The following is a 17,667-nucleotide window of genomic DNA, read 5'->3' on the forward strand; positions in this document are numbered from 1 at the left end:
CTCACCTCTGAACTGATTATTTATGATTCTGTGATCAGAGCGGTCACTGAGGCAAATGGAACACGAGGCTGGTGACAAAGAAATGGGACGATGCAGGTTGGACAGCAGGTAAAAACTAGGGCTGCCTATTCATTCAAATGTTTAATCAAATGATAAATCACAGGTTTTCTAAAGATTAGTCATGATTAATCACTATCATGATCAATCTTGATTATCATTAATCATGATTAATGAAGGTAAATTGCCATTCTAAAATTTGTCAAAACACTTTCCTGTATTTAGGTGAAACCTAAAGACAGATATCAGCAGATAGTTGTGACCTGAAGAAGGTGGAGAACTTCAATCAGATCCATCCAAAAAAATACATTAATGGTGATGAAAGTTAAAGGACAAATGAGACTTCTGTGTTGATAGTGCAAGGGGGGGGGGAAACATTTTATTCAGTGATTGCTATTGAAAAATTACACCACTATCTACACGAATCTGCCTTTCCTTTGTACAAAATGAAAATATGCCAAAAGCAGCCCATCAGTCCTGGATACAAACTCCCAAATAAGAAGACCAGATGGGGTAAAAACACACAGGACAGCCTCACTACCATCATCACCACAGAGTTTATGCCGTGTACAATATGCACACTTGAAGAGGGAAACGTACAAAATTGAAACGGTGTCACTGCGTAAGGTGTTTGTAAATATGAGTTGTACTGCAAAAAATCTGTTAACCAGCGGTGTTAAAGTATAAATAAGTTTAAAGATCTGTGGATTATCATGTTCACAGGAGGAAACCTGTCACTGTTCTGTTCAGGTAGCGTCAAGGTTGGGTCGAAGGCCTGAGGGTGCCGGGTTCATGACGTCCTTGTTTAGACCTTCCTCGTATCAAAAAGTCAGACAAAAGGTCGTGTTCTAGCAGTTTGACTCGTCTATGGTGAGTTCTGATGAAGCAGGCCACAGGACGGCTCCTCGCCCGAGTCCGGTGTGTGTGTTTGTTTGTGTTCCTGTTGACATAGTTGTCCTTAAAACCTGAGTCCGCTGAGATTCACTGGTTGTTTTTGGCTTTGGCATGTGTGAGGATGTGAGACTTCAGGTTGGTGGACTGGGCAAACTTTTTGTTGCAGCCGTCAAACGGGCACACGTACGGGCGATCTCCAGTGTGGATGCGCACATGCGTGCGCAGGTTAAAGTCCAGAGAAAATCGTTTGCCGCAGCCCTCGAATGTGCACTGCAAACAAGAGGACAGTTAACAAAGCTGAACGTCCTAGATCATGTAGCTTCCCTTCCTTGGGCTATAGGTGGCGCTGAGAACACGTTTGAAAGCCCTGTTCCATGCTACTATATATATGCATATAAAAATACAAACATATCGAATTTCTTACTATTTGGTGTCAACTATTGCATTAACACCAGGGTGAGGTCATAGAGATTAAAGAAGCCACAATAGGTAACTCACCTGGAAAGGTTTCTCTCCTGTGTGAACAAGTTGATGCCTCTTGAGTTTTGAACTTTCCACGAAAGCTTTGCCACATTCAGCACAGACGTGCACACGAGGGCCGTGGGTGTGTAAGTGCTTTCGCATGGCTGAATTGTCCCTGAACATTTTGGTACATCCCTGAGAAGACAGACAGTAACAGATTACAGATTGGTGTCAATAGGAGATGCGGAAAAAAAACAACAATCTGAACGAGCACGATGTCAGTAACAGATTACAGATTGGTGTCAATGGGAGATGCGGAAAAAAAACAACAACAATCTGAACGAGCACGATGGTCTTAGTATCTTCAGTGCAACTGTAATGAGTCCACACTCACTTTGTGTGGACACGCTATCGTCCTGGGAGCGTCGTCTTCTTTTACCTTTTTTGGCTTCATTCTGCAAAAACAAAAACCTGCTTCAAATTGTGTTTACACAACAGTACACGGCCCTGTACTACACAAATATCTGATGTCATTCTCCCCTTATCAAGTGTTTCAACATGAAATCTTATCAAGTTGGAACACAAAGTGGAGCGTGCGGAGAAGAACTTGGTCCACAGAACAACCCAGATTGAGCGTTTTTGAATAGAAAAAAAAACACGTATGGAACTTTTACATCTTTGCTGCTCTGAATCACGGGTAAAATGTACCTATCTGTTGATCAAGTCTGTGCAATGATCAACACCCTGAGGTAGTCTTGGTTTGATTCTCTTAAAAGAGCCTGATTGTGTGAACATGTCAACAAGTTTACTTAAAAAGCCGCAAAAGACGAACACTTCCCTTATTTTCAGTTTCATACCAATTTATTCCTCCATTCTTCAAGCTTATTATGAAATTTTGAACCACTTCCTCTATTCAGTTGATTGCACATCTTTTTGTATATTTTTGAATTTTTCCCACATTACATCCTGCACATTGATCTATTCCCTATGTATGTTTTTTTCCCAACTCACTAGATATGACAAATGTATTGACCTGGGCCCTGTTATTCTTACCGTGCAAATTCTGCCAACTGTTTTGGGTCAGACAGGTCGATACCTGGGATGCCCCCTGGAGGCAGCTTCTTCCCAGTCATGTACTCGGAATAATCTGGAGGTGAGTTCTCTCCTGTGATTTGTTCTTCGTGGTCTATGTCCTTCTTGTCGTCTGCACATAAGGACAGATCGGTATCAGGAAATATCTGATTACACACACTTTAAAAACACAACCGTATTTGTCACTTTGGATCACATGACAAAGTTGTTTGTCACAGAGCACTATCACTTATCTTGCAAGACCAATCTGTGCTTGGTTTTTTGGTTTAAAAAGGTTCTTTTTAAATCTTTACAACATTTAATATAAACATGTGATTCACAGCAAACAGAATATTTTCAAACAGAAAAACACATTTGACTCAATGACAGTAAAATGTCGGTGCAGCAGTGTTTACTGATTTTAAACATTGTGTTATTTAAATATAAAAGTGTGATTAATCAGGTGCCAGGAGCAGGTTTTTTTTTTTAGATAGAAGATAAATAATTAAAAAAGACCAAGACTTATTTGAAATCGTTTCGGAACATTGTTTCAAAATCAACGTACTGATGTTTGACATTAAAGGACCAAAAACGATGAACGGGATATAAATATAGTTAATACATTTTCAGTAGTATTCAATAAATTTAATTATATGTAAATACTCACTGGTAATTTTGCACAGACTATTTACATTTATGCTTTTGTGGATTTGATTGGCTCATTATTTCGAAAAAGAAAATGTTGCGTTTAAAGTCTAGCAACTGAGATGTATGAGCGTGTCGTGAACGCAGCACCGCTTCAGTCGTACTGGTGAACTGCGCCACAGCGGCCTAGCGAAGCCAGCAGCACTCGCTCCCACACTCGCCGCCATCTTCGTCGGCCAAATAAACGCCATTTTTTCGGGCCGCCATACTTTCTAGACCGGGAAAATATGGCGGCGCCCATCAACACATAAAACATGGCTTCCCATAAAAACAAAAACATTTCAGAGAGGGGTTTAAGTGACTCGGACTGAAGAAATTGTCCCACTTTAGCGGAGGAGCAGGCCCCAAGTAGGCCAGCCTCACACGGCACACACACTGAGAACAAAGCCGAGGGCCAGCTTGTAGGAATTCACTCAACTTACCCGAAGCCCACATAGTGACTGAGAACTCCCCTTCCAGAGTTTTTATTTGGACCTGCTTCTGCTCCCACTTTCGGCCCATTTCTCCTGTGCTTAAGTAGCTCTTTTTGCCTGTTTTCTTCCCAGTTCCAGTCTTCCTCATTCGGCCCGTCGACGAGCTTTTCCCGGCCACAGTGACCAGAGTCTGTTCAATAAAGTCCTCCTCCACGGCGGGCACCGGTATGAGGATCTGCTCCTCAAAGCCGTCATCTGTATGCAATTCGGAATCGTCCTCACCTACCACCTCCTCACGGGTTTGCACCAATATTACCTCCTGGTGCGGGTGCATCGAGTTCGGATCGTCTGTGTCTAGAGGCTGTAAGGCGATCATAGGCTGGTGTTCACCGTCTTCCCCAACAACCGTGGTTTCGATTGTTTCTACTTCGATTTCATGCAGTTCCACTATTTCCGCTGGCATTTCCGAACCGTCCGTCTCTATATATAGGGTATCCCCTGACGCCATGGTTATTTACTGTATTTCCCCCTACTTTAATGTTGTTTCCTTCAATGCAGCCTTATCTTTATCCGCTCAATGCTTTCCTCCTCCCTCTCCGTCAACAACTCCGCTCAACGGTACACTCGGGGCCACAATTCGCTCACCGTGAAATCTCGCGTGATTTACTGTTTGTATTAAAGGTGCGCTATGGAAGACTCATCAACATGAAGGGGTTGAAATAGTAAGTATATCAGTCATCCAAAATGGGCAACTGTTTGTGTTAGATAAAAGAAAATACATTTCGAAGACTTGGAAATAATAATAATAATAATATACATCATGTATATGAAACCTAAAATTGTAATATATGTACACATTGTGTGTATGTGTACACATACACGTAAAACAACTTTCTGTTATTAATATTGTTGCATTTTTGTGAGCTACAAAGGTTCTTTATGTTGATGAGTCCGGTTTTATTATATTTCATTATTACTTTGTTTATTTTGTCTCTTTTCCCCTTCTGATTAATCTTACACATTTATTGTTGTTTTACATGCTTTTATTATACATGCTGGTCCAAACTGTTAAATGGTGACCTAACTGTATTTAAGCGTGATAAAGTGAGATTACAGTCAAGTTAGGTCTTTAAGAAAACCGTGTATAAAAACATTTCCATATTTATAATTTAGTGAAGTGATGGCGTGTGATACTAACACCTGTTTTAGGTATTTTTATTATTGGTTTATTATGTGTATTAGTATTTGTTTATAAAGTGTCAAAACTATAAATATAGTTAAAAACCTTAAGTTAAAGTAACCTTAAGTTAAAGTACTAGAAAAACTGAAAGCAGCTAGAACGAACTATGGAATTTGAATTTTTTTAAATCACGTTTGCTTATTATTTACGCACTTACAAAAAGTAAAAGTTTAACCTTAAGTTAAAGTACTAGAACAACTGAAAGCAGCTAGAACGAACAATGGAATTTGAATTTTTTAAAATCACGTTTGCTTATTATTTACGCACTTATAAAAAGTAAAAGTTGAAATATGAATTGGATGTATGTTCGGATAGAATAAGAAACACACTAGGGATTGGATATGTAGCCTGTGTTTGCATGAGGAACGGACATTGACAGTTTCCCTCTCATTTTAGCATTCAATCGTTCGTTCATTAATAGGATAGCTATCAGTAAATGGGTCCTACCAAAAATGGATATTCAGCCATTTTTAAAGCGTACTTCTTCAACTACAGCAGTTAAACAAGAGCTACCCGGGCCTTCGTGTGATTCAGACCTGGAAACACCCGGGACCAGCTCTGGAATGGCACGCCCAGCTAACTCCAGGCCAAGCACCGGGGCTGCCATCGGGCCTATAAGCCAGCTTGCCCATAGCAGAGCCACCACCAAATGATCTTGGTGAAAAGCACTACTGTCCCAAGCAGCCTGCTCATTTGTAATTTCCTACAAAAATATTTTAGAAAGACAAAACGATCATTCACTTTGCGGCGTTTACTTCTGTACTAGGACACGTTATTTAACATGTGTAGGTCTATACTGTATTTACAACCATACTGTAACAACTGCTGTTGGGCATCTTCTAATTGTGACAACAGAGTTGCACTTTATGTTTTTTTGTCTGTATGTGTGTAATAGCCTACGACGCAAAAGTCAAACTCCGCCTATGGTTAAAACAACACTCAAAAAACAGTAAACAACAAATATGCCGACGGGTTATAGACACATTAGCCTAAAAACTGTCTTTTCATCTGCCGGGTGAAAGGTTAAGAAGATTTCACGCCTGTCCATCTATCTAGTGGTGTATTTCTCGGGACTGTCTATATAGGTTTTCCTTGTCTGTCTCTGTCCCCCTGTCCCTGTCTGTCGTTGATCCCCTTCAGGCACAAACCGCCCGGACTCCTGCCCGCCCGCTCCCTGTGCTGGTGGGCGTGCTCTTTTTCCGTTGCACCTTACTCTTCCACCTGTGTGTGAGTGGGTGTGGTCCTGATACTGTGAGTGTTTGATGACATACATCAGCAGTTACCACATACTAACGCTCACACACCGACAGAGAGACAGAAACACCGTGGAGAGTCATGGGCAAGACAGGGGGACGAGGGGACTTTGAATGGGTCTACACGGACCAGCCGCACACCTCCAGAAGGAAAGAAATCTTGGGTAAGAAGCTGACTTTACTTCATGTCCTTCCACAAACGTGAGTGCTTCGTCGGTGTCGCTGTGTTCAGGCGCCGGCTTCTCTCTCCTTGTAAACCTGTAGCCGGTTGAACCTGTTTACTAGCCATTGCTTGACGAACCGCAGTCCACCGTGATGTTACTGCAGAATGTGTCCGTGTAGAAACTCTCACAAGTCCCAATGAAGATCACCAACTTAGCTCAAGTATCGTTTCATTGACCATGGTGTTCAAGTAAAAACTTCTGGTATTTTACAATAATGTCGTTTAGTCAAAAAAATGTTGACTTGTTGTGGAGCTTTAAAAGTTTTTTGTGTAGTTAAAAATATCTAAAATGAATTTAAAATAAAAATTATTTGGAATTCCATGATGCGACTCAACCTCCCCCCAATTTAAATATGTACGGTAGTACCATGATAATCCTCCTAGTCCTAAATGTCGTCTTCATTTAGAGGTTTTAACTCTTATCTTTACGTTTCCATTGTGTTGATAGTACACGCTTATATAATTTCACCCAGAAATGTTTGCACTGCTTGTAAAGATAAAATAAAAGATAAGGTAAAACCACACAGAGATCCACGTCCCTGCAAGGTAAACCAGTAACTTTACGGAGCGAGTATATATAAAACTTTATTGTCATTAAGACAACTACAAACATTGCACATCAGAAGCATTGATTGAAACGTCCCAGAAATAGTGCAAACAATTCGTAACAAAGAACTTGTTTGATGAGGATAAATATATATGTATGGACATACATATCCCACATACCTGTGAGAAAGAATTACTGAAATAGTTACATATAGCATATACATATAGTAATGAACATTAAACCATATATATACATACATATGTATATTTATATATGTGTATATATATATATACATATATCTCAGTTGGGGCAAACCTTTTGTTTTGTGGGCCACAATTGTCCTGGAATTGAACAGAGGGGCTGTTCATGGAGCGTTCGTGTGAACTAAGATAAATAAAAGTTAGTCAAGACATAAAAGTCATGCGTAAAGGCTAAAATGCTAAAATACTTTTATCATTTTCTACGATATCTATTAGAGAGACATGGGTATTGCAGGGAAAAGGCAGCGGTATGATGATAATATAAATAAATTATATAATTTGGAAAAGTTTGGCGGGCTGCATTAAAAAGCCGAACGTGCTGCATCTGGCCCCCGGGCCTTAGTTTGCCCATGCCTGATATATACTGTATATAACAAAAAAGGGTTACAAAAACAAATTATTAAGATACCACAAGGATACTAATTCTGTAGACCAAATACTTGGACGAAATGAGTACTTAAAACTGGAGGAACCTCTGGTTGACAAGACGAAGAGCCCTGACTGACAGAATAGAATGAAATGATAACTGGTGCTGGTGTAAACCAGTCCGCCTCACGTTATCTTCCCATTCTCTGACTTGCATTCATAGCAGGTGCAGCTGACAATGCCCGTGGGCTCACTAGGTAACAAGACACATTCCCTTTTCACGACAAACACAACCACAATGCCATGCGAGTCAGGGGATCAGGGAGGATTCCTGAAAGAATAATACTCATTTATGAAGAAAAAAAACCCAGCTATTGTCAGTCCTTCATCATACAGAGAAAACACTGATGAAGGTTTTGTAATAATTGTATGTACTTTTTCTCTCGTGTCCTGGCTGTCTGATTAGCAGGTGGACACGTTGACTGTTAGATTTAAACATGGTGATTTTTCATTTTTTTCGTTTTCTTTTTTTTTTTTTTTTTGTATTTATAATCCTGGCTTTGTGCCACTGCCACCTTGCTGTAGTTTCCACAGTGGGTTATGGGCTGTTTGACACCTAGCTGTCTTGAATTATTAAAGCATTTTCTTATAATCTTCGTCCTCTTCCTAGAGAATGAAACAATGGTGTTGTGGACGCTGAACTTTGTTGGTACTCATCAGTATTTTGGAACCTGTGACAATTGTGACCTTAATAGCGTTATGTCCGGCTGCACTCTGTATATTGTAAACTTTTTTATCGTCTGTCCTTGTGACACGGGCGAGTTCATAATCGTTAGCTTTAACAAACTCCCAAGGGATTAAAAAAGATCTATCCATCCGTCCATCCATCTAAATGTTGGGAGCCTTTTACTCATTTACTCACTCCCTGCAAGGCACAGCTGAAGTGTAAACCATGGTGGCAGTGAAGCAGAGATGATCTGGCGACTGAACACAGCTCACAGCAACTCAGCCTCTGTATTTTATGATGCCTTGTTACTGATTTAACTTTGTGTCTTTTGGCTACGGAGCTAGCAGTTGAGATAGCATCGCTAATAAACATGGTCACAGATGGAATGAGGAACAGACTAACCAGTACTGTAGGTGAAGTCATACATTATAATACTGTAATACAGCAGATTAATTCAGGTATTGAAAGCTGGATGTTGTCACAGCAGGGTGTTGAATGACTGTATGTTGAAGCAGAAGGGTGTTTCCCTGTTGTGGTTAAACTTTAACCCAATGACTTACCTTTGATTAGTGAAAGGGAGACCGACATGCGACAGAGAATTCAGTGCTGGTTTGTTTCTGCCTTTTAGTTGTCAGGGAAAGTTCCATTTACATGGGAGATGTATGCAAATGAGCTGACTGGGGAGAGGGAGAGCAGAGCATAGGCCATTAGACCATGGTAGAGTGCTCTGAACCACAAAAGACAATACATACATATAGATTTACATTTATGTATTTTTATGTTATATTTTATCTTGATATACAGTAGACAGATAGATATACTTTGTTGATCCCAGGCTGGGAATTTACAGTATGTACGTACTATGTATGCATGTAAATATGTAAGTTCGTGTTTGTGTGTATATGTGTATGTATATTTGTGTATATGTTTATATATACATACACAAATATACTATATACAGTATATATATATATATATATATATATATATCTCAGTCTCTCAGACCAGATGGTTACGTCAATTCTTTATTTAGATAGTATCCATACTTCAAACTTTAGATGAATGAAACCCCCTGTGGAGGGGATGACCAGTCATCAGAGATAACCAGCTGGAAATGAGCAAAGAGACAGGCCTCAGATTTTGTGTTGCACGGTGTTTGTGAAGCCACAACAACAAAGCTGTCTAGAAGTGTTTTTGGACCTCACTCTTCTCTTCTCACCTCCTCAAGTTTCATGTCCCTCAGCAAAACAACACCTCTGCCAATTATACTGACTTGTGTCAGTGGTTTGGTCCCTGTGGGGCGGCTGGATCCTCACTGCATGCTTGACTGTGTTCTTTGAAAAAAAAACCAAACAGTATCATGTCACAGCCAGACAGACTGAACTTGACCTGGTAAACAATCTTCAACGGAGTATTCATGAGAAAGACTGGACTTCCTCTTTAAGACGGGAAATGTGTACAGTGTGTCACCAACTTCTCTCCCATCAATTGTTTTTATTCTATTATTTCCCGTTTCCCCTCAAGTTCCCTCTAGTTTCTTCTCCTGTTACCAGAACGAGAACATTCAGTTAAAGGTTTTGTTTTCTTTACCAAGGTTCTCTTTCCAATTTTTTTTCCAAAAATTCTACACTGATGAAAATATAAGAGTTTGTACCAATTATAGGTAATGAAAAAGCACCAATGGACATCGATCCACACAAACTAGTGTGAAGTTCCTAAAGACGATAACATTTAAAAAAAACATTCAATCACAGGGCAGCGATGGACAATAATTAATCGTGGCAAATCGACATTCTGAAATACGAAGAGATTGTGGATTTCAGTCAATAACGTGACAACACCATATCAACTTTGTTTTACATCAGCGATAAATGATTGGCAGTGGAACTATTGGATGCAAAGTTTACACCAACATCTGTCTGTTTATTTATTCATCTCTATTTCTGTCTCTCCTCAGCCAAATATCCACAGATCAAGTTGCTAATGGGTCCAGATCCCCAGCTGAAGTGGGTGGTGTCAGGCATGGTCCTAACCCAGCTCCTAGCTTGCTACCTGGTCCGTGACCTCTCCTGGAAGTGGATCTTCTTCTGGGCCTACGCCTTTGGGGGCTGCATCAACCATTCCCTAACGCTGGCAATTCACGACATTTCTCACAACGTGGCCTTTGGCAACAAATTCGCAAAGTGGAACCGCTGGTTTGCTATGTGGGCCAACCTCCCAATAGGGGTTCCTTATTCGGCCTCCTTCAAGAAGTATCACATAGACCACCATCGGTACCTGGGCGGTGACCAGCTGGATGTGGACATCCCCACGGATTTTGAGGGATGGTTCTTCTGCACTCCTGCCAGGAAGGTTGTGTGGCTGATCCTCCAGCCGCTTTTTTACATCCTGCGCCCCCTAGTGGTCAATCCTAAACCTGTGAGTCTGCTGGAGGTCCAGAACACAGCGGTGCAGCTCGCAGCAGATGCAATAATCTTCTATCTCTGGGGTGTGAAGCCCATCATTTACCTCATCGCAGGATCCATCCTGAGTATGGGTCTGCATCCTATCTCTGGACATTTCATAGCCGAGCACTACATGTTCCTGAAGGGACACGAGACGTATTCCTACTACGGAGCACTGAACCTGATCACCTTCAACGTTGGGTATCACATGGAGCACCATGACTTCCCCAGCATTCCTGGCAGTAAACTACCTCAGGTGAGTCTGTGTGACTGAGACCCAGGTTCAGGTTCCTGCAGATAAGACCGGTCAGAAACAAAGAGCTGTCAGCAAACGCTGGACGTCACATTTTTGTTCAATCATGTGCAAATATTTATGTAAGGAAAACAGGTTTTGTTACTGATTTTTTTCTTTAAATATAGACAAAGTTGAGCACAGAGGTTCATAAAACTGTTGGACACAACAAGCTCCAATGAAACCAATCCAGTCCTACCACTTCTGGTTGTAACAGAATAAAAACTTGTTTTTAAAAAAAGACCGTAAAAAACAATGGACTCATTCAGAACATTAAGGGCCTGAGCAGCAGACAGGTGTTGTCAGGTGGTCAAGTGTTTCCTGTTTGATATCCAGTCGTTTTAGTGTTACAGCCAAACCTGTTGTTTTAATGGCTGTCAAACTATTGCAACATTTTATTGATTTATTTTTTTATGATTAAAGGCTCTAGATTTAGAAGCTATTTTTAAAGCTCGTGGTGATTTGTTGAAACAAAACATCAAACCCCACAACCCTGTGGGACTAGGACAACAGCACCACCCATTGAGCCACAGCTACTCTCAAAATATTTTGCTCACGGAAAAAATGTTTAACTTTCAACCAAACAAATTACAATCGTGTTTTTCTTTTTTTCTGTTGCCTGACACTGAATGTTCTAAAATCGGACTCCTTTCCTCTGGTACGAAATCTTAATGTTTTTTTTTTCACTTCCGCAGGTCAAGAAAATTGCAGCAGAGTTTTACGACTCTCTGCCCCAGCATACTTCCTGGACCAGGGTGTTGTGGGACTTTGTGTTCGACGACAGCATCGGCCCCTACGCCAGAATCAAACGGAAGTACATCCTGAGCAAACAAGGCTAGAAAGAAGTGTGACTGAACACACACACACACACACACACAAAAACAGAAGTGTGTCCTTAAATGTAGTCTTACCAGCGTATGTTGTGCTGCCCACAGACTCAGTCGCTAAGAAAATGTGCACATTTTCGAAAACTGTTTTATGCAACTGGGAATAATTATGTAAAATCCTGCTGTAAATAGTTTGTGATGTTGAGTTCTTGTGCCTAAAGAAATAATAATAATAAAATTAATAATATATTTTTTTCTACATACAAGTCAAAGGTCACGTGCATTATCAAGCACCAAGGTTTCTTTACTTCCTAGACAATGACTTCAGACCTGTGACACAGCAGCTCAGGTGACCTATTGACCTGTGATTTAATTGGATATAAAAAGGGACTTTCTCTTCACGGACAGTCCTGGTCTGCAAACCAGAGATTGATTTGAAGATTGAAGAGATTGAACAGCATAAAAACACATAATTAAAAAAAAAATTAATACATTTTTTTGGCAGGTAAGAAAATCTAGTTTATGATGGCTGTGTTGTGGAGGTTGTAACTCAATTATCTTCTGGATTTAATCTGTATTTTACTGAATTTAAGAAAAATAAGTTCTTGTTCCCAGCAGCAGCTCCATACTGACGTTGATAGAGTTTGTATTCTGTGGAAGGTAAAGAGTTAAATAACAAAATCAATAACGTATATACTGATGACGCACCAGCCGAAATAATCTATATTTTGAAGGAAACCAGGGACCAAACACTAATAACAGACCAACTTGAATGAATGCGTGTTGTTTTTGTCCGTTGTTCTTGTATGATTCGTCACTACCTGCTGTGAAGTGTTGTGTAAAAACAGACAAAGAATCTTTATACGAAGTCAAACCATAAAGGAAATGATTTTGTAGTTAACTGGTCGTCTCCTCTCTTCCTTTAGACTCTGCAATGTTTAAAAAAACGCTGCATGTTGGAGGTGTCAGTGGTAGAGTAGGTCGTCTGTCAACCGCAACATCAAAGGTTTGATTTCAACCACTCTTAGTCTTTAGCCAATGGCCAACACAGTCACTCTGTTAAACTGCTGCACAAACTACGTCATATTACAAATTTTGCACAACTTATTATAGTATGACCCATTTGATCAATTTTGGAAGTCACACAAAATGTCAAATTTAAACACTTTGTTTCGTTAACACACACACACGGACAAGTTGACGACAGTTTTCATTTTCTGTTGGACTTTACTTCCAGCTTTGAAATCAGAATCTAGCAAAGAGAGCGGACAGAGTGGAGAGAATGCGACAACTGATCATCCGTCACCAGCTTCCTGCAAAGACACAAATCCACATTTGCATACAGCCCGCGCCGTCCCGTACACCCCCCCCTAACCCCCCCCACAGTGCTACTATTATCACGTTCAATATTTTGTATACAATCAGGGAAATCCTCCTGGAAACAAACCACTATGATAAATGCACCACCATTTGTATTTTTATTTATTTTTATTCTTACATTTTCTTCTTTGAAAAACCAAATGGAAACAAAAACAAATTGAAAGCGATGGAGGTTTCATGCATACGCGGTGGATTCACTACACTGGTTAATATCTACTGTGGGTCAAACCAGGTGGCACATTTACATGGCCGGGCTGTTTAGTGAATGATCCCCATTTTTTTGATGATCTCACACATTTGAAAAAAAGGTTGCGAAAACAAATCTTTACATCTTACACATCTTTTTTTTTCTTTTTTAAAAATAAAATCAATACTAGTTTCCACCAGTGAAAATAAAGTTTCAGAGTTATGAGATTGTAAAGTTGATTATAAAACCGGTGTCCATAACTAGGAAATATAAAGTCAATATTATCAAATAAAAGTCACGACTGGGAGATTAAAATTCCAGTAGTACTAGCTTCACAAATACTAAAGTGCAGCGTTTATCTCCATAGATCAGGAAGTTTTATGTAGATTTTGATTCTCCTATCGACTTTTGACTTTTAACTCGTGTCAACTTTTGCCAGATAATTATGACTTTTCATCTCCTGTTGACTTTTGACTGATAATTAGTACTTTTTAAATAATCCTATATCAACTCTTAACTGATGACTTTATTTGTCAACTTTTGACTGATGAAGTTTGACTTTTTACCTTTTGACTTTTTTTAATCTCTTGTTGACTTTTAACTTATAATTATGACGTTTTGTCTCATAATGTCAACTTTAGACAGAAAAGTTTGAATTTTGTTTCAGCTTTTCTACCTATTGCTCGTGACATTTTTGTAATCATTACAACTTTACTGTCTCATAATCAGGACTTTTCATCTCATGACTCTGACTTCTTTTTAGACTTTTGTTTCACTGGTGCAAATGACCTTCATTAGAAGGAGGTCATCTTGTAGATAATCATGTTTTTCTTTTATGAGAAATGGTTAAAGACCACTAAAACTACCACAGTATGAACCGGATCATTTGTCAAACATGCCAGATGTGGGCTGGTGAGATGGGCTGCACCACTACGTTGCCCAGATTGTGCTTGTTATCACTGAATCGTTTGGGTCAAAGTCAACAAACCTGGAAACTATAAGAAGCTGACGTACGTTGTGTGCAAGATTCCATTCTCCTTCTGTGTTGTCATTAAAATACTTATTGTCATCAACAGCATCATCATCATCATCACCACAGTTTTTAAATAATAAACAGTAAAAACTTAGAAAACAAAAATATTTTCTTCTTAAGACTTGGACTGAACAGAACATAGAGCTGCAACACTGGGCTGACTGAGTCTGCAGTAGGTGCACAGAGAGGAACACGACACCAAACGTCCGTCCGTCCTCAGTCCTTCTTTACGTTTCTCAAACCTTCCTTTAGTTCATTTGTCCTTTCATCATTCCTCATACGTCCTCGTCCTTTCCTCAACATTCTCATCCTTCCAAACTTCAGTGTATCCTTTAATGTTTGCTGTCCAGCAGACTCAAATGTTGGCACAACGTCTCTGCAACGTGCGTCACGGCACCGTGAGGTCACAGAAACATTGAGAGAACATTGCTTGGTCCTCGTGTCTGTGCATCTGCAGGTCCATTCTCTTCCTCTGGCTCCTCCCCTCGCTCTCCTACTGTTGCTCAGGTGACATTAGGATGTACTGATTCTGCCAATTTCTTGTCTGATGGCTGCGGAAGACACGACAGATGGGTGAGGTGATTGTGTTAAAAAACACCACAGACGCATCATACTGTGTCATTGGATCCTCCACTCTCTGCACTTCTTACCGTTAATGATTTCATCTTTCACCTTGTGCAGCTCACGAACGACTTCATCCAAAATTTCCTGCACGAAAAACAGGCTTCTCTCAGTGTCTACTCAGTTCGAAGTGACAAACAAGAACGACTTTTACAGAAAAACTACTGACCTGTTTCATTCTGTCAAACTCTGTGTCTGACTCACTCGTGCTGCCAACAGGCCTCACTCTGTAACACACAACAAAAGACAGGCTACTGCTGCTGATATGTTTCATTTGTTTTTCCTAGGAAAGGGTTAGATCAGGGGTGTTCATGTGACCAATGTTGGCCAAAGCTTGTACTATTTATTATGATCTTCAAGCTCGATAATGCTAGAAACTAACGTGTTAAAGAAATAGCAAAAAGAAAAGAAAATAACCTGATAATGTAAAATAATTTAGGGAAAATGGTCAGAAAAAAGTCAACAAATTAGCTAAAATTAAGGGTAAAGTTTCAAATTATAACTGTTTCATAATATAAATTCACTAAGTCAAAAACAGATACAAATTAGCCATTTTTTAAAATAAAAAGACTAAACGTAGCGCAGAAATAGCTACAGTTAGCCAAAAGCTAGTTACAAAAATCAATGGTTAAAAGAAAAATAATTTCTTGAGCTGCAACAGGCCTTAAAAGAATCTTTAAATATGTCACAAGACTTGCATACTGGTTTATAAACCTTGTTTTTGGACCATGACTTTAGACTATGCCTTTATGTCTGTCTCCCTTCTGTTTGAACTGAAACAAACACACTTTACTTCATTTCCTCTGTAAAAAGGACCAAAGTGTTTGTTACTCAGACCTGGACACCAGCGATGACTTTTCTGCAGAGTTTGATCTCTCCCACGGCTTCTTTAAAGCATCTATCGTCGAGAAGAAGAGCGGGTATTACTTCAAACATGTTAGCGTTACATGTACTGTAGGTGTACCGTAAAGGTAACATGAACGCTGGAGATTAAAGTGATTTGTACCTGTTGAGTTTTGACCTGAGCCTCGACCACTGGAGTCGTCCTGCAGGAAGGAGGGAAATGTCATCAGGAAAGAGTTTCGTGGTAACTTTAAAGACATTATAGGACATTAAAATATTTATCTGGACAATGATTTTTAACTTATGGAGCTTCTTCTTAATCCTTTAGAAAGTCCCTCTACAGTGTATGGTGGTGTGTTAACATCCAGCAACCCTGCCCTCTGCCTGCATTTTCTCTTTGTGCACCAGCCATCAAAACCAAATGAGAAGGTAGCCCTGGAGGGAGGAGCATTATCAGCTCATAGACAAGCTTCAAAACGGTAAGTAATCGATTTAAAACAACAATTTACTTTGTTTGTATTGTCAGGTAAGGAGGGGGATCATTAAGTGGCTTACAACCCCCCAGGGGTCCATGGAAGTACTGCAGGTACTTTTCCTAGATTTCTTTTTCTAAATTTATCAGAGTGAATGACATTGCGATTAACCTTGGTGTTTTGGTGTTGTGGTACCTGCATACTCTACGTACAGACTAAAAACTATTTTATGTGCAATACCTTGCAAATACTGTATGTATACTGTGTTTACTACTTACAAAAAGCAAAACTTACTTCATCAGGTTTCTCTGAAGCTTTCCGTCTGTGAAAAGATTGAAGAAATAGAATTAGATTTTATAAAAATCTGTTGACAGAACATTTTATAACCTTTTTGTAAAAATATTTTTCAAAATTGTATCTTTGCCTGCATGTTTCTCATAAAATAAGGGCATGTAGAGAACATTTTTACAATTTTTTCTGTCTAAAGCTTTTTGTCAAAATGTCAGATTTTCATGTCAGTTTTGGTCAAAAACTAAGACATTTTGATGAAAATGTGTGTAAAATTATTTTTCAAAACTGTATCTTTGCCTGCATGTTTCTCATAAAATTAGTGCTTGTAGAAAACATGTTTATGTTTTTTTCTTTTTAAAACGTTTTGTCAAAATGTCAGTTTTTCATGTCATTTTTGGTCAAAAACTAAGATGTTTTGATGTAAATGTTTGTAAAATTATTTTTCGAAATTGTATCTTTACATGCATGTTTCTCATAAAATTAGTGCATGTAGAAAACATTTTTAGAAATATTTCTGTTTAAAACTTTTTGTAAAAAAGTCAGTTTTTCATGTCATTTTCGGTCAAAAACTAAGAATTTTTGATGAAAATGTGTGTAAAATTATTTTTCAAAACTGTATCTTTGCCTGCATGTTTCTCATAAAATTAGTGCCCGTAGAAAACATTTTTAGAAATATTTCTGTTTAAAACTTTTTGTAAAAAAGTCAGTTTTTCATGTCATTTTTGGTCAAAAACTAAGATGTTTTGATGTAAATGTTTGTAAAATTATTTTTCAAAATGGTATCTTTGCCTACATGTTTCTCATAAAATTAGTGCCCGTAGAAAACATTTTTAGAAATTTTTCTGTTTAAAACCTTTTCTCAAGAATTCAGTTTTTCATGTCATTTTTGGTCAAAAACTAAGAATTTTTGATGAAAATGTTTAAAAAATTTTTTTTTTTAAATGTTTTCTTTTCTTGCATGTTTTTCATAAAATTAGTGAACGTAGAGAACATTTTTAGAAATTTTTCTGTTTAAAACCTTTTCTCAAGAATTCAGTTTTTCATGTCATTTTTGGTCA

The 17,667-nt window shown here is 38.9% G+C and overlaps 3 protein-coding genes across 4 annotated transcripts; 1 reads left to right on the forward strand and 2 right to left on the reverse strand.

Moving 5' to 3' along the window:
• Window positions 1-403: 403 nt before the first annotated feature.
• Window positions 404-5,146, reverse strand: LOC103376874 (transcriptional repressor protein YY1-like). The gene is made up of 6 exons (XM_008307416.3): window positions 5,018-5,146; window positions 3,612-4,903; window positions 2,467-2,617; window positions 1,808-1,868; window positions 1,450-1,608; window positions 404-1,221 (listed from the first exon to the last, which is right to left on the reverse strand). Exons 2-6 carry the CDS (start codon window positions 4,108-4,110, stop codon window positions 1,039-1,041), a joined length of 1,053 nt encoding a protein of 350 aa, XP_008305638.1. The 5' UTR covers window positions 4,111-4,903; window positions 5,018-5,146; the 3' UTR covers window positions 404-1,038.
• Window positions 5,147-6,104: 958 nt separating this feature from the next.
• Window positions 6,105-12,682, forward strand: degs2 (delta(4)-desaturase, sphingolipid 2). Its single transcript, XM_008307413.3, has 3 exons — window positions 6,105-6,259; window positions 10,176-10,918; window positions 11,650-12,682. Exons 1-3 carry the CDS (start codon window positions 6,178-6,180, stop codon window positions 11,791-11,793), a joined length of 969 nt encoding a protein of 322 aa, XP_008305635.1. The 5' UTR covers window positions 6,105-6,177; the 3' UTR covers window positions 11,794-12,682.
• Window positions 12,683-13,238: 556 nt separating this feature from the next.
• LOC103376856 (ena/VASP-like protein) lies at window positions 13,239-16,702 on the reverse strand. Of its 2 annotated transcripts, none has more exons than XR_521348.3 (6): window positions 16,613-16,702; window positions 16,009-16,048; window positions 15,840-15,900; window positions 15,172-15,229; window positions 15,032-15,089; window positions 13,239-14,932 (listed from the first exon to the last, which is right to left on the reverse strand). XR_521348.3 is itself a non-coding variant. In XM_008307398.3 (6 exons), the coding sequence occupies exons 2-6, from the start codon at window positions 16,103-16,105 to the stop codon at window positions 14,895-14,897; spliced, it is 312 nt and encodes a 103-aa protein (XP_008305620.1). In that variant the 5' UTR covers window positions 16,106-16,280; window positions 16,613-16,646; the 3' UTR covers window positions 13,239-14,894. The 2 variants fall into 2 exon arrangements, 1 of the variants encoding a protein (XP_008305620.1); XM_008307398.3 differs by having other exon boundaries at window positions 16,009-16,280; window positions 16,613-16,646.
• Window positions 16,703-17,667: the final 965 nt, after the last annotated feature.

The sequence above is a fragment of the Cynoglossus semilaevis genome, chromosome 1, assembly GCF_000523025.1.
Source record: "Cynoglossus semilaevis isolate Cse_v1.0 chromosome 1, Cse_v1.0, whole genome shotgun sequence".
Lineage (NCBI taxonomy): Eukaryota > Metazoa > Chordata > Actinopteri > Pleuronectiformes > Cynoglossidae > Cynoglossus > Cynoglossus semilaevis.

Coding starts and splice junctions, on each gene's coding strand:
- LOC103376874 (XM_008307416.3), bottom strand. CDS start 4,110: ATGGCGTCAGGGGATACCCTATATATAGAGACGGACGGTTCGGAAATG. Junction 2,618..3,611: donor AGTCACTATGTGGGCTTCGG/GTAAGTTGAGTG, acceptor CCTTATGTGCAG/ACGACAAGAAGGACATAGAC. Junction 1,609..1,807: donor CGATAGCGTGTCCACACAAA/GTGAGTGTGGAC, acceptor CTGTCTTCTCAG/GGATGTACCAAAATGTTCAG.
- degs2 (XM_008307413.3), top strand. CDS start 6,178: ATGGGCAAGACAGGGGGACGAGGGGACTTTGAATGGGTCTACACGGAC. Junction 6,260..10,175: donor CAGAAGGAAAGAAATCTTGG/GTAAGAAGCTGA, acceptor GTCTCTCCTCAG/CCAAATATCCACAGATCAAG. Junction 10,919..11,649: donor CTGGCAGTAAACTACCTCAG/GTGAGTCTGTGT, acceptor TCACTTCCGCAG/GTCAAGAAAATTGCAGCAGA.
- LOC103376856 (XM_008307398.3), bottom strand. CDS start 16,105: ATGTCTTTAAAGTTACCACGAAACTCTTTCCTGATGACATTTCCCTCC. Junction 15,230..15,839: donor AAGTCATCGCTGGTGTCCAG/GTCTGAGTAACA, acceptor TGTGTGTTACAG/AGTGAGGCCTGTTGGCAGCA. Junction 14,933..15,031: donor GAAAGATGAAATCATTAACG/GTAAGAAGTGCA, acceptor TGTCTTCCGCAG/CCATCAGACAAGAAATTGGC.